We start from the raw sequence: 14933 nt of genomic DNA on the forward strand, positions 1-14933 counted from the left end.
AGGTTCCCCATGACATTCTTGCAAACAAGCTAGTGAAATGTGGACTAGACAAGGCAACTGTTACATGGATTTGTAATTGGTTGACTGGCTAAATCTACACGGTGTTCAGCAATAGGTCCTACTCATCCTGGAGAGAAGTAACCAGTGGGGTCCCACAGGTTTCTGACCTGGGCCCAGTGCTATTCGACATCTTTATCATTGACTTGGAAGACAGAATTAGGGGCATGATTAACAAATTTGCAGATGACACCAAATTAGGAGGAATACCTAATACCCCAGAGGACAGGATCAAAATTCAAGAAGACCTGAATAGATTAGAAAGTGATGGAAGTAATTGTGCCACTTTATTTTGCTTTTGGACAGGCCTCACCTGGAATACTGGGTCCAGTTTTGGGCAACAATTCAAAAAGGATGTTGACAAATTGGAGCGTGTCCAAAGGAGGATGACCAAAATGGTGAAGGGTCTGAAAACTGTGCTATATGAGGAAAGACTTAGGGAGCTGGAGATGTTTAGCTTGGAGAAGAGAAGGTTAAAGGGTAATATGATAGCCCTGATTAATTATTTGAAGGGGTGTCATATTGAGGAGGGAGCAAGTTTGTTTTCTTCTGCTCCAGAGACTAGAAAATGGAACAATGGATGCAAGCTCCAGGAACAAAGATTTCACCTCAACATTAGGAGGAACCTCTTAACAGTAAGAGCTATTTGACTGTGGAACACCTCAGAGAGTGGTGGAGTCTCCTTCTTTGGAGGTTTTTAAATAGAGGCTGGATGGCCATCTGTCAGGGATGCTTTGATTGTGGTTTCGTGCATGGCAGAGGGTTGGACTGGATGGCCCTTGTGGTCTCTTCCAACTCTAGGATTCTATGATTTTTCTATGGTTTTTCTAATAACAACCTGTCTGGCAATTTTGAGGGGTGCCCTCCTTAAAAACTGAGGACCTTGTGTGAAGCAATGCATTAAATGAAAACAACAGAGAAGGAAATGTATCTTAATATACAGGGTGTAATGTCAATCAGATTTTTCTACAGAGGTCGCTGCTGTTCTTAAATATATTAGGGACAAGATTCCTAGTCTTGAGAACTATTTTGTAATGCACTTATGCGACCTTCCTAGCAATCCTGTTGTCTATGTCCTTACCTATATTCCAGGAGAATGAATTCATACTGATACTTTCTTTTCATCTATCAAAAAAGAACCAGTAAAACCAGAGGAATGAAGGTTACCACCTTAAGAACTTGAAACGGTATGGTCCATTTAGAATGGGAAAATTTGCAGCTTACAGTGTTCACAGCGTGATCAGAAAAATGTCTATAAATTATCATTTGTTAGATGACAATATTTTTCCTGCTGTTCTGGGTAAACTCCTAACATATTTTAGTTTGTATTTCTTATTCATTTTTACACAGATTTTACACATTTACACAGATGCTCTCAACTGATACACTCTGATTACTCTTTACAGATTTCTGTACATGTGAATTTCTCTTGACATATAATGTTATTCCCTTTCATTTTCTGCCTGTTCTATGTTTTTTTGAGGAAGTTATACCCTTTAATTGTTATATTCCAGTCATGGGAGTCATACCTCCAAGTCTCTGTTAGAGTCATATTCATACTCAAACCAAGTTCATATTTTTTGTAGACTTGCTATTGCTACAGAGAAGCCAGGAGGGGTGGAGAAGCAGTGTAGATTTGCCACCTTGATCTTGCATTGTATACATCCCTTTACTTTCTGCTGTTCACTCCTTGAGGACACTGTTGGAGTATAAGAAAACATGCAGGATTCCACCGACAAGGACTTGCACCAGGACACACTGTTTCCGCAACCAGCATGTCATATTGTTGGAGCATTTTTTTTTCTACTTGATAATTACTGCCTTCCTCTTGAATGCTTTTTTTAGCATTTTGAAAAATCCACCTCCTCTGCCCTTATCACTGTGTGACTTTTGCTGTTTTTTATAGGTTACAGATCGTCAATTATTAGCCAAAACAGTCACTGTTAAGAGCTTGTCATGTATGTTTTGTAACTAAAGATAGAAACATAAATACCAAAGAATCAATTCAGCAACATTTAAAAGAAGCTTGGTTCATTCAGGGCAAGTCTAAGGAGTAACTAAAGGGATAGTTAAATTAATATATTAGGCTAGTAATATGAAACGAACGCTTGAAACGTTTTGCTTTTAAATGCCTAGAGGTGAGGTGGGAAAGTTGCTGTGGGTGTCTAATTGTGAAGATGCTAATGAAGATCAGGGATGTAGTCAAGGGGGGGGATTCTTGGGGTCCGGACCCTCCCCTTCCATTAGAAAAATGAATGGTGTGTGCTGCTGCGCCACCACATTCAAGCCCCATTATAATGGTGGCACCTAAGTCTGGACCCCCCCTTCCTAAAATCCTAGCTACGTCCCTGTGAAGATGCTTGTGCCTCTCTCAGTGCTGACAGAATCTGAAACCTTCTTTGCCTTTTCTCTGCTACCAGATTCCCTAGACAAGCAATCGGCTAAGTCTCTGCTTGTAAATCCTGATAGCACAAAGGACCATTATCATTTATCAAACTCAGGAATGTAGATAATGGGCCTGTTAATGCAAAAGAAAGAGGAGGCTATTTACTATTGCAGTAAGGAAGTCTACTTGACTGCCTTGACTGTTTCCACTGGCTTTCAGAGAAGGAAAGGGGTGGTGAGGAGTGGGGGGACTACTTAATATTCCAGATATAACTGATGCTCAGGTTCAGCTAAGGTCAATGTAAAGCCAAAATCTAGCTTACAAAGGTCAAATAAATACAGCAAACACAAACACCCAAAGAGCACAGTTGTGGGATATGACAAGATCCAGTCCGTGTTTTCTCAGAAGAAAACCCCATTTCCATTTCGATAAGGCATATTGCTAAGTAGGTCTGTAAGAAGCACAGTCACCTGAGAAGTCCCAAGGCACTCAGTGGGATTCCTTTCCAAATACAGATGCATGAGATTGTGCAGCCTTGGACTCTGATTTCTGGAGCATAGTTACAGTTTAAATATTAGCATTCAAAAGGAAGCTGACACTCTTTCTTTGGAAAATAAAACTGTGACATCTGCTGCACTGCCTACAGGCAGGACCGGCTCGTCCATATAGGTGAACTAGGAAGCCACCTAGGAAGGCAACATTTAGGGGCAGCTTGGCAGCTTTTTTTGGTACATTTTTTGTGTGTAATTAAACAATATTAAAGTGAAAACTCATTACAGCAAGCAACATAAAAGCAAGCTACCGTATGACGGTTTCTTTGTACAATGGCCAAAATATAAATGTGCACCCCCTGTGTCTGTGGTACTGTCACATGGTACATCATCCGCCTTGCGCATGCACCTTGAATGTAACCTCGAGGTCAACAGCCCCTCTCCTCTCGTTGGCCACCCACCTTACCCTTGGTGCCACAACACGGAATGCCAGTCGCCAGTCGACTTGAGTTTACTGTTTACAACAAATAGGGGATAGGGGGCCGCACAAAGGCAAATCTATGTCACTGAGTTCTATCAGGATCCTTTTCCACGTTTTCTCTTTCTACATCTGTTTCTGATACCTGCTTCTCTTTCTCTTTCTCTCTCTCTCTCTCCCCACCTCCACCTAGTTTTGAGGAAAAGACAGATGACTTTTCTCAGATATCTGAAGTTATCACTTGTAGATGGCTTTTGAACTTATGCCAAGGATGGCATAAAATTAGGAACTTAAAGCTGCACATTGCCACCACGTTTTGTGCATACACATGCATGCACATACACCACCTATGTTGTATTGCTATCACCTACGTTGTATTGTGACCAGGACACATCCTTATGTAGTAGGAGATAGTTCATATATGTTCAAAAGGGACAGTTTTTGAGCCTATGAAGATGCCTTTTACAAAGCCAGAGTCCATCCCCGTGAGACAATCTTTCAAAATAGCTTCATAATGTTCTCAAAGCAGATGCTTTCCCCAATCCTGCTGGCTCTTTCAATGGGGGGTAACAGAGACTTCACCCCAGTAGGTTCCTTCTGCATATTGTAGGCTCTATAGTCTATATTTTGGAGGGTAATATCAATCAGTTTTATTTGTTCTTATCCTAAGATGGAAAACAATATGAAGACTAAATTACTTTATAAAAATATATCACCTGATAAAGCCCAGGAACTGATTTATGGAAAAGCAAATATCAGTATGTGAAGCATAAATAAGGTTAATGTGTTGAAATAAAGAAGTGCTTTTGTGAAGCCCAGGTTTCCCATTAGATGAACCCAATGACACAGAGTCAAACTACCAGCATGCTGATTGCCTCTTTAGATGACATTTCACAGATGAGTTGCAAAGTCATTTGTTTCATTCCCCAGAATTTAAACATGAGAACAAAATGGCCAATTCACACAGATGAGTAGCACATTTTCTACACACTAAAATCAGGGTGTGTCATGCAATTCTAATGAGGTTGACCCAAACACAGGACTACTGGGAGTTATTTTGCTCCCTTTGTGGACATTCCTACTTACTCTCCTCCCTGCTATGGTAATATGTATTATTATTTACATTTTTGGCCCTTTTATTATAAATAACAGAATAATGCCCAATCACCTGCCTGATTAAAGAAACATCCAAACTGGCACCAGACAATGAGGATTTCCCAACTTTTGAAAACCTTTTACAGACTTCGCTGCTCTTTCACATTCTGTCTTATTAATTTTGTCAAAAAAGTACTGTATATTAATTTGAGAATATTATTAAAGAGAAGTATATACATGTTTATACATGTATATACAAGCATATACAATGAAATGCACAGATATAGGATGGGGAACACCTGGCTTAAGGAAACAACATGTGAAAGGGATCTAGGAGTCCAAGTAGACCACAAGTTGAACATGAGTCAACAGTGCGATGAGGCAGCTAACAAGGCCAATGTGATTTTAGGCTGCATCAATAGAAGTACAGTGTCTAGATCAAGGGAAGTAATAGTGCCACTATATTCTGCTCTGGTCAGGCCCCACCTGGAATATTGTGTCCAGTTCTGGGCACCACAATTCAAAAAGGACATTGAGAAACTGGAGCGTGTCCAAAGGAGGGCGACTAAAATGGTGAAGGGTCTGGAAACCATGTCCTATGAGGAACGACTTAGGGAGCTGGGGATGATTAGCCTGGAGAAGAGAAGGTTAAGAGGTGATATGATAGCCCTGTTTAAATATTTGAAGGGATGTCATACTGAGGAGGGAGCAAACTTGTTTTCTGCTGCTCAAGAGACTAGAATGCGGAGCAATGGATGCAAGCTGCAGGAAGAGATTCCACCTCAACATTAGGAAGAACTTCCTGACAATGAGGGCTGTCCGACAGTGGAACACACTCCCTCAGAGTGTAGTGGAGTCTCCCTCCTTGGAGGTCTTCAAACAAAGGCTGGATGGCCATCTGTTGGGGATGCTTTGATTTGGATTTCCTGCATAGCAGGGAGTTGGACTGGATGGCCCTTGCGGTCTCTTCCAACTCTATTATTCTATGATTCTATGACATTTTAATTCTATGACTAGTTTAATCACAGTTTAACACCTCTTGTTACCTAAACTGTAGGGGGTCCTGACAGGACACCCACAAATTGTACTCAATGGGGAAATTAACTCAGTGGGAAGCAATGTGAACCCAGAGTCTCAGCCTTTGTATAATGTTTCGAAACCTGGAGGACTCTAGAGGCAGTTTTCCAAATTAATTTAGATTATTTAAAAAAGGGAGTTCACAAACACTAGCACATTCTTTCACGTGCACATACACACAAGAACTAACAATGCAAAGGTGGGAGATAATAGTGATTTCAGGGTGGCTAAGAGGTAAAACTCTACCAATCTGAAGTGTACTTCCCATTGCAGGATTACTGGAATGAGGATGGCTCAATAACCACCTGCTACTTGGGAGGTTGATGGAGGTTGGTTGGAAATGGACAACTACAGAGGTGTCCAGCTTAAATTGAACAGAGATTCTGCCCTGCTTCAAATTAGACCAATTTGCTAGTGTCTAGGCACATATATTTATTGCAAGGATTGTGTTCTAAGGGCAGTGTTTCAGGTGCTGAAAGGCTTAAGAAATATTCCCAGGGGAGAGGAACGGGGTGCAATATGGAATAACATCAGAACAATCAGTGAGAATGTCCTCAGACAAAAATAATTTCATTCCCAGAAGGAAACTCCCTTTGTCTGCTGTACGCAAACAACCTCCAAGTCCAGATCACCACCACCACTCTCCTTAGTGAAGGGATTATGTTCATTTTGATCTGAAGCAGTCTTATTTGAGTGCCTTTGGCTTCTCCCATGCTGAGCCATCCAGATGTCCCAATATGGTATGGCTTGTCTCCTGCACTGGGGAGCCCTTTAGTGACTACACACCAGCAACCTTCCTTTTTGATATTACTTTGATACCAAGGATCAAAAAAGGGGCAACTGAGGGCTGGATCCTGGGTTACAATTTTTGTATACGTTTGCTTTATATTTGCTTTTACAGTATCTGTATATGTTCTCATTTTTCAAAGCTGCCTGAAGAACCATTTTAGGGGGAAAGGTGGGTTATAAATGAACTAATTCTTATCTACAGTAAACAAACATGTGATGTGGGGCTGAGCAGTAATTCCAAGCCTCTTCTTCCGGAGTCATCCTCCAGGCTGCAACAAAAGCACTGAAACTCTGTGCCTAGGATTGCCATATTCAAGTCCCCCATATCCAGGTTTGCATATTATGCAAATTAATAATATGGATTCTGATTATGCAAATTAAACACATTAATCATTGCACTTTTTCTACCATTATTTTTCAACTTCAGCACCACTACCAAGATAAGAGCTTTCTCCGCCACCCCATTCCATCAAGCTGGTGTGAAGAGAGGGAGGTCTTCAAACAGCCCCAGAGAGTAAAGAGCCTTCCTTTACTCTCTTCAGGTTGTTTGGAAGCCAAGTTCCACAATGCTATCTAGCCTTAGGTTCAGATCACCAGCACCAGCGCCACACAACACAAGGCCATCTCTGCTTGCCCCCTTTACTTTCCTGCCTTCTGGGCCTGTTGGGGGAAGTGGGGGACAAAATGGGGGGAAAAAAGATGGCAATGATACCAATGTGCAAAGAAAGCCTGCAGGGTGAGATGTGACTCTTGCCAATGCCAGTCTTCTAACATGGTTTCATGATTCATCACCAATGCCACATTTAAATCTACCTATCAAACTGTGATGAAGGAGAATTCCAGGATTTACTGCTTCACCTGGCCAAGCTGGGACACTTTTTAGTCCCTTCAATCATATCTTCCAGGTTTTCTGGGACAAATGGCAACACTATATGTGCCCTCAATCTGGATATTGTGGCTGATGCATCAAATGCTGTGGAAAGTCCAGGGGAATCAACAGGACCACATTCTCCTGTTCTCCCAGCACAAGTCATCCTCCCAGGCAATCTATGCTAAAATGAGGATTGAAAATAGACTGAAACCAGCATTCACATAATTACTCTCATCTGTGAGTGACTGGTTTTACACGACAAGCATCTACTTGAGCTCTCTGCCCCAGAACAGGATTATTTCCATCTGGCTGAGAATTTTGCTGATTCACTGGGTATACAGAACAGTTCTTCAAACTACCCCCTTGTATTTTATTTTTACAAAACAATTTCTATGTCACATTTCTGCACCGAAAGCAGCCTTACAACACCAAAAGTGGTTTAAAATAAACAAGTTAAAATAAATTAAACCAAGATATCAGAAATGGCAACAACAGTATAATGAAGAGAGGAAACAAAATAATTAATTTAAACAGATAAAGCAAAAAAGTTTTAACATGTTGCCTCACTTGATGGGGAGCCAGCTAAACCTTTCTACAGCCGGAGTTCTACAATTTAGGAGGCTTCAATAGAAAAACAGTGTCTCTCTATCCAACTGTTCCTGCTTCTGAGGGACAAACGCCTGGCAGCTTTATCTCCTGAAGCCAGCTTGGCGGTTCAGGGGTGGGCAACTTTATTAATCTCTCCAGTGTTTCCTTGGAGAGTATAAAGTTTTAGCAGCCACAATGGACCAGAGCCAAAGCCAATAGCAGACAAGCTATGGATAGGACCATGTTTCTTTCTCCTTCAGCAATTCTTTTTCTTCCTCCTGTTCCCCCCCTCCCGTATTATCAGAAAAAGAGCTTTGTGGTTTTATCACTGGGGAGGGTGGGACTGGCTCTCCCCCTTGGGGTGGTGGGTTTTGACTGAAGAGTATGAAGAGAGAGAAAGGAGCCAGACCCAGCTTGAAGGAATCCCTCTGAAAAGGAACCTTCATGGTGACCACCAATGTTTTGTTTTCATTGAGATGAAACACTCATTCCAAAACATTGGCTCAATGTCTCCGTAAAAGCATTCCCATCTTTAGGATTTACATTTCAGTTTTTTAGTTTACTGCCAATCCATCACTGTTCTCAGACTATGGAGCTTATCGCATGAACTTTAAAAGCGTTTCAAGCCTCCCAGGCTGCAGATGGGACACGGGATGGAGGCAGGGATTATCGCATGCTAAATTGCTGCTTAATCGCCATCCAGCCATGCTCCAAGAATACTTTTTAGAAGTTGTAAGCTTTTCAAATTCTGAAAAGTGAAGGTGGAGCATGGCTGGAACCCGGGCTGATGGCAGGCAGTGATTTAGCATGCGATAATCCACGCCTCCATCCCGTGTCCCAGCTCCAGCCTGGGAGGCTTGAAATCCTTTTACAGTTCTTGCAATAAGCGCCTATGTTTTACTAATTAATACTTACTCTAGAGAAGCGGGAAAGGTACTCCAGAGAATGTTAAATCCTCTTCTCCCCTAACTTTGGATTGCCTATTTTGTGAAGCTACTTTTATCTCAGCAAGAACTAAAAGACACAGGGAAACCAGATGGTTGTTTTGAAAGCATTCTATATTGCAACGAAGGTTTTTCCCTCTCCTTTCACACACAACTTCACAGCATGTCCATCACTTTCAGTCTGTATTTCCTCTCCAGACTCCCAGTGGTCCATGTTCTAAGAATATTCCCATGTTCTAAGAATGATCCAATATGACTTATTAACATCATTGGTCAAAGTGGTTCTCACATTAGAGGAGCACTTATTCTATTTCTTCCCACCCTACCTATCTGATGAGATCAGAATCAACTGCTTCCTTCTCCCTTACTCTTCCCTCCCTATCACTAAGCAACTAGCATTTGTCATACAAACATGAAGACAGTTACTGCAAATTTAAAAAGCAAAGCAATTCTAGCACAACTGTTCTGAAGCTGAGAATCTGGTTTTCATCACCACCAATATAAATATGTGAGTGATTGACTACATGATTTAGTTAGGCAGTACAGTGGGTTCCAGGTTCCATGGATACTAAAATCCAAGTCCCATTAAACACAATAGCATAGTGAAATGCCACCCTATAGGACAGTGGTTCCCAATCTTCCTAATGCCGCCACCCTTTAATACAGTTCCTCATGTTGTGGTGACCCAAACCCATGAAATTATTTTCGTTGCTACTTCATAACTGTAATTAAATAGGTGTTTTCCAATGGTCTTAGGTGACCCCCATGAAAGGGTCATTCGACCCCCAAAGGGGTCCCGACCCACAGGTTGGGAACCACTGCTATAGGAGGACTGCCTTTTGGGGTGTCACCTGGTGCAGGCCACACCACCGCACACCCCCAGTGACACCACTACCCTGGGTACATACATGAAACACAATGTTAAATCTTCCTTTGGGTTGGCTATATGTACTATACTGTAATGTACAGATTAATGCTATAATATTGTGTACTATACTATGCAATGCTGTCAAACGCTGCCAGCATGCTCTACACCTCTACACCATATTTTCATATTTGATATTTAGCATCAAGCATGTTTTGAGAGGTCATGATTGTGTCTGTAACACTAGGAAGTTACACATGTGAGAAGGAACACTGACCCAAGGACATGTGGGATTCCTAGATAGTATTGAAATAAAAGTTAAATGGGTTTTCTGCTTACTTCATGCTCCCTCAGTCTTTCCACATATCCTCTTGCAATGGAGACTGAGTTCCATTGCAAAACAGTTAAAGACTATACCTGCACTTCACCCCATTTTGTGTTCCTATTCACCTTTGCCACCTAACTATCCTGGTTGTCTCACATCCTACCAATATTTTACCTCTCCGGAGTTAAAGCCATCAGTTATTTCAGAGTCCTTTGTCAATTCCATGGAAAAACCATCAAAGCTTTGTCACACCATGATAGCATCACGTAACCCTCAAGGCTATGAAATCAGGTATAAGCATCAGCCCCAGACATAGCCACCTGCTACTCACAATTTGCCCATGGACTCTGTGTGCACAAAAGATCCCTCTCACTCAATGTGTCACCCTCAGACACTGTCTGGGCCACTCTCTGTCTTCTGTGGACCCTCCCGCTCTTCAGGACCCCCTCTAATTCCCAACTTGTCTCTATCCAACCTTCCACTCTTTCCTTTCTGTTAACCTCATATGGTTCTTAAGGTTACATTGGTTTGTGTATCTGGATACACCTTTGCACATTTCTAAATAAAACTCTCTTATTCAATGAAAGTGGACTCTCTCTGCAGTTAGTACTCATATACACATGTGAAAAATGTCCTTAAGTAATTCACCTCTCACAGGCCTCCTTTTCAGCTAATAATTCCTCCAAAATACAAAGGAGATGCTGATACTGTTGGTGGGGACTCCAGATTACCTCCCACCTTTTAGAGTAACCACACTTAAAACTAAGAAATAACAAACAATGCAAAACAATACTGAAGCACTGTGTACTCTTGGACAATTAAGCTTTTCCAGATACAATGACACCTTGATGATATGCCACTATATCATCATATTTAAAAAACAGAAAAAAGGAGTTGGGAAACGATGATATACATATACTTCTGATGGGGGAAAAATGGTGTGGAGGGAAGGGATCTCCCTTCACAGTGATTTCAATATTTCTGAAACTTTAGCATTTCTAGTTCCATACAACACATGCATGTAGACTCTCACTGACTACAAGAAATGCTGATCAGGGATTTCAAGTGTGACATGTAGTTTGGGCTTTAAAGGAGGGTTGCAGGACGGGACACCATATTGCCTGCTATAGCTTTTCTATGCAATTGCCTATACTGAATAGAGTCATTCCTCCCAAGAGACTTATGATACTAATACCCACTTTTATGACTATATATGTAGTAAAGATCACCACACAAAGAAGAAATAAAATATTTACCATGATTAATAGTTTTCTACATCAATTCTCATAAGAGAATAAGAGTAAACAGAAAGCATACAAGTGTGTTCATATGTGTCTGTGTGTACGCACATGGGCCTTCAAGCCACCTGTCAACTTATGGAGATCCATAAATTTCATAGGGGTTTCTTAGGCAAGGAATAATCAGATGTGGGGTGTCATTATTTTCCTCTGAGTACCTGGTATTCTTCACTGAAGATAAAAGCAAGAGTTCCTCTATTTAGGGATTTTTCTAAATTAGGTGTGCTTCTTGAGCAAACTGCATATTCTCAAACACAAGAGCATCCCCATATCCAGCTCGCTGTGCCCTTAAACTCCCCATTTTTATTTTTATCGAATGGAGGAAAAGAACAGAGAAACAGCATCAAGACAACTTTAACTGTTTCTATGACAATGCTGGAGAGGCACTTTACATCTGCTGAAAGAAATAAAAAATAACTCAAATGAGAGGCTATAGCTCCTTGATACACATCCACTTTGCTGTAGCTTCCAAGGAGAAGGGGTAACCCTTACTCCATGCCAACATGATTCATGAATGTGCCCATGTGTTCTTTGACAACACAAACATGGGGATTTACCTCATAGGATTTAATTGGTGCCAGTCTCTGAATATAGAGGGGACTGTGTCACCTCATATCTCATACCACAGTCCAGTGTTCAAACCATTACACCATGCCAAAGGGATGGAGAACTGAAACAGATTGTTCTTTTGGACTACAGAATCTCACACACTGGATGACTATGCTTCATTCAAGTTTAACATTTATCTTTAGCATTAGGGAAATCTTGTTCTGTTTCTTGTCTGCTCTGTAAAAATACCATACAGACATTCTGTAACACAGTAAAACCTTACCTGCCATGCCTCAACCTTCTTGATATCTGCACAAGACCCATTGGTGAACAGGCCTTTCCCAGGGATACAGGTGTAGATGTCCTGCAAAGCATGGGCAATTGAGTATACTGCCAAATACACGTTGTAAGATATCCTCAGGTGAGTGTAATCCATGTAAGGGGTCTCCACACTGGTGATGTTTTCCTCCCCTGTACATGGGGGGCGGAAGCCAGCTGTGCCATTTCCAGGTCTAGTGCCTTCTTCATGGCCCTTATGGAAGGACATAGAACCTGGATGATTCTTGTTTCCTTCCGGCAGGTAGCAGTTAAAAGTCTCTTCCCAAAACTCTTTGATAAATCCATTGTTAGCTGATTTCTTAGGATGCACCTTCTGCAGAAAGTCACGAAAGCCAGGGATCTGTCCTGCCTTTAGAGCAAATCCAATGGTGCCACCCATAACATGAAAGAACTGTGGCATGGCTATTAGTGAAGAGCTGGCCCAGGCTTCACTTGCCAGCCAAATCCGGCCAGTGATGTTACGTGTGACAATCTCCTTGATCAGTGGTTCCAAGTCTGGGCCACTAGAGAAGACAACAATCACCTTTGCAGTGGAATTCTGGATGACTTTCACCACCTGCTGAATCTGGTCCTCAGGCAAGTACTGGGCAATGAGCTCACTGAAGTCAATACAGATATTTCTCTCCTCTGTCTCTTCTCTGAACTTTTCGATCCCTGGTCTGCCATAATTGTCATCGGCTGCAATGGTACCCACCCAGTTCCAGCGGAAGTACTCAACAATATCTGCCATGGCAGTGGCCTGATGTTCATCATTGGGTATGGTACGCAGGAAAGATTTATATTCATTCCTGTTGCTCAGGAGGCGGCTGGATGAAGCATAACTAACCTGGGAGAAAGGACAAAGAATAAGCAGTAACACATTGTCAAGGAAATTGAATAAAAATAAGCAAAGCAAAAGCAGTTCTGAAAGTTTTTGTTTGCTTTTGGCATCTTGGTATTTTTTAAAAAATAAAATTTAGTTTTTTGTGGGGTTTTCGGGCTATTTGGCCATGTTCTAGAAGAGTTTCTTCCTGACTCTTCTAGAACATGGCTACATAGCCTGAAAAACCCACAAAAAACTATGGATGCCGGCCATGAAAGCCTTTGACTTCACAATTAAAATTTATTTTAAAAATACAGTAAAACTTACAGAAATTAAAAAGAAAAAAAGCAATACAAATTTGTTAGGAAAAGTAAAAGAAAAGAGAAAGAAAAATAATACACAAATGTTTATAAATAATAGGAAAGAGATAAATGCATATACAATTAGCCTTTTGTATCCACAGATTCTGCATCTTTGGATTCAACCATCCATTTTTTAAAAATAAATTCTCCAAAGCAAACTTCAATTTTGCCATTCTATACAAGGGACATCATTTTAATATCCCACTGTATTTAATGGGACTTGAGCAGCCACAGATTTTGGTATCTATGGTGGGTCCAGGAACCAAAGCCCAGTGGATACCAGGGGCCTACAGTATTTTTCTGCTTCCTACGTTTTTGTACCATCTAGTCTGACTAAGACTTCTGGAGAAACAGAAAGCTTGATCACTTATCTGCCATTTTGGATGGCCATGAGACAAGAGCCCCAGTGTCAGAGTAAAAGCTACAGGAGACATAAATTCTCAATGGAAAATCCCAATACAGGATTCAAAGCACTTAAGGAGAAGGGCAAGCAAACTCTTGATTATATAAGGGTTCTGATTATGTGAAAGCCTATTTACAAGCAGCTTCTCGTTCTTAGCCTTTATCCCTATAGATATCTGTACCACGTGGATACCCAACACATGAGAATATACACTGGTAAAAAGACCCTTTCTCACAATTAATGAATGTCTTTGTTCAAAATACCATTCTAATTCTGAGTCAGATCTAGGTTCTACTTCTAACTTCAGTGCTGCAGCATTTTTATACTTCTACATAATTAAACATCCAGCTGTCTCGGTGTTTAACAAAGCAAAAACTGGAGAGCATCAATGCAGTTCACAGGTAACATAGCTCAAGATGCTCAAAGGATAGTCTGTTTGCAGTCATTATGTATAGGTTCTACATTATTAATAAACAGGCTATCTTTTGAGCATCTTGAGATACGTCTCTTGTCTCTGTTCTAAGAGTCAAGGTGAATCATGGGTGATGCTACCAGCCTTCCTCACTGAATGATATGCTTTAGTGGCCAATTCAATATACAGGTACTTATGCACTTACGAAATCCATCACACTCTTCTTCTCAAAAACTATTTCAGTTATCAACTCCAGAAGATCAAGAATTACAGTAAGAATCACAGCATTATTGTTGTTCCCTACCTTGCTCCATGGGAAGAGGCAGGTAAGAAATAATAATAATAATAATAATGATAATGATAATGATAATAATAATAATTTCTAGGGCACTTTCCTCCAAGGTTCATAATTCCATGCTCCTCCTTTTACTGGCTTTTCAAAAACAATTTAAACATTTTTTGGCCTTCAGTTAGGTTGGCTGCTTCACTTGTTCAATGCATTTGGGAAAGGGAGATCTTTTTATCTTGGCTGTTTGTAATTATTTGGGGGAAGGTGGTTGCACACTACTTTGAGTGTATGGAACAGTTGCTGGCAAGTAGTTTTAACATATTTATTATTTATTTTCTTATTTATTGCAGTTGTATCCCACCTTTCTCCTGAAATGGGAGCCAAGACGGCTTGTTGTTATTGTTGTTGTTGTTGCGTGTATTCAAGTCATTTCCAACTTATGGCGACCCTATCATAGATTTTCTTGGCAAGATTTGTTCAGAGGAGGTTTGCCTTTGCCTTCCACTGAGGCTG

General features: G+C 40.9%; 1 protein-coding gene across 1 annotated transcript in view; it reads right to left on the minus strand.

Annotated features, from left to right (window-relative positions):
- The window catches only part of LOC149323467 (extracellular calcium-sensing receptor-like), a 49038-nt gene that overhangs the window by 16945 nt on the left and 17160 nt on the right, over positions 1-14933 (minus strand). Inside the window, exon 3 of the mRNA XM_089511327.1 lies at positions 12097-12978. Coding sequence (XP_089367453.1) covers positions 12097-12978 — 882 coding nt within the window. The remainder of the gene's footprint in view (positions 1-12096; positions 12979-14933) is intronic.

The sequence above is a fragment of the Sceloporus occidentalis genome, unplaced genomic scaffold, assembly GCF_023333645.1.
Source record: "Sceloporus occidentalis isolate IW3139 unplaced genomic scaffold, rSceOcc1.0.p SCAF_1, whole genome shotgun sequence".
In the NCBI taxonomy this organism is placed as follows: Eukaryota; Metazoa; Chordata; class Lepidosauria; order Squamata; family Phrynosomatidae; genus Sceloporus; species Sceloporus occidentalis.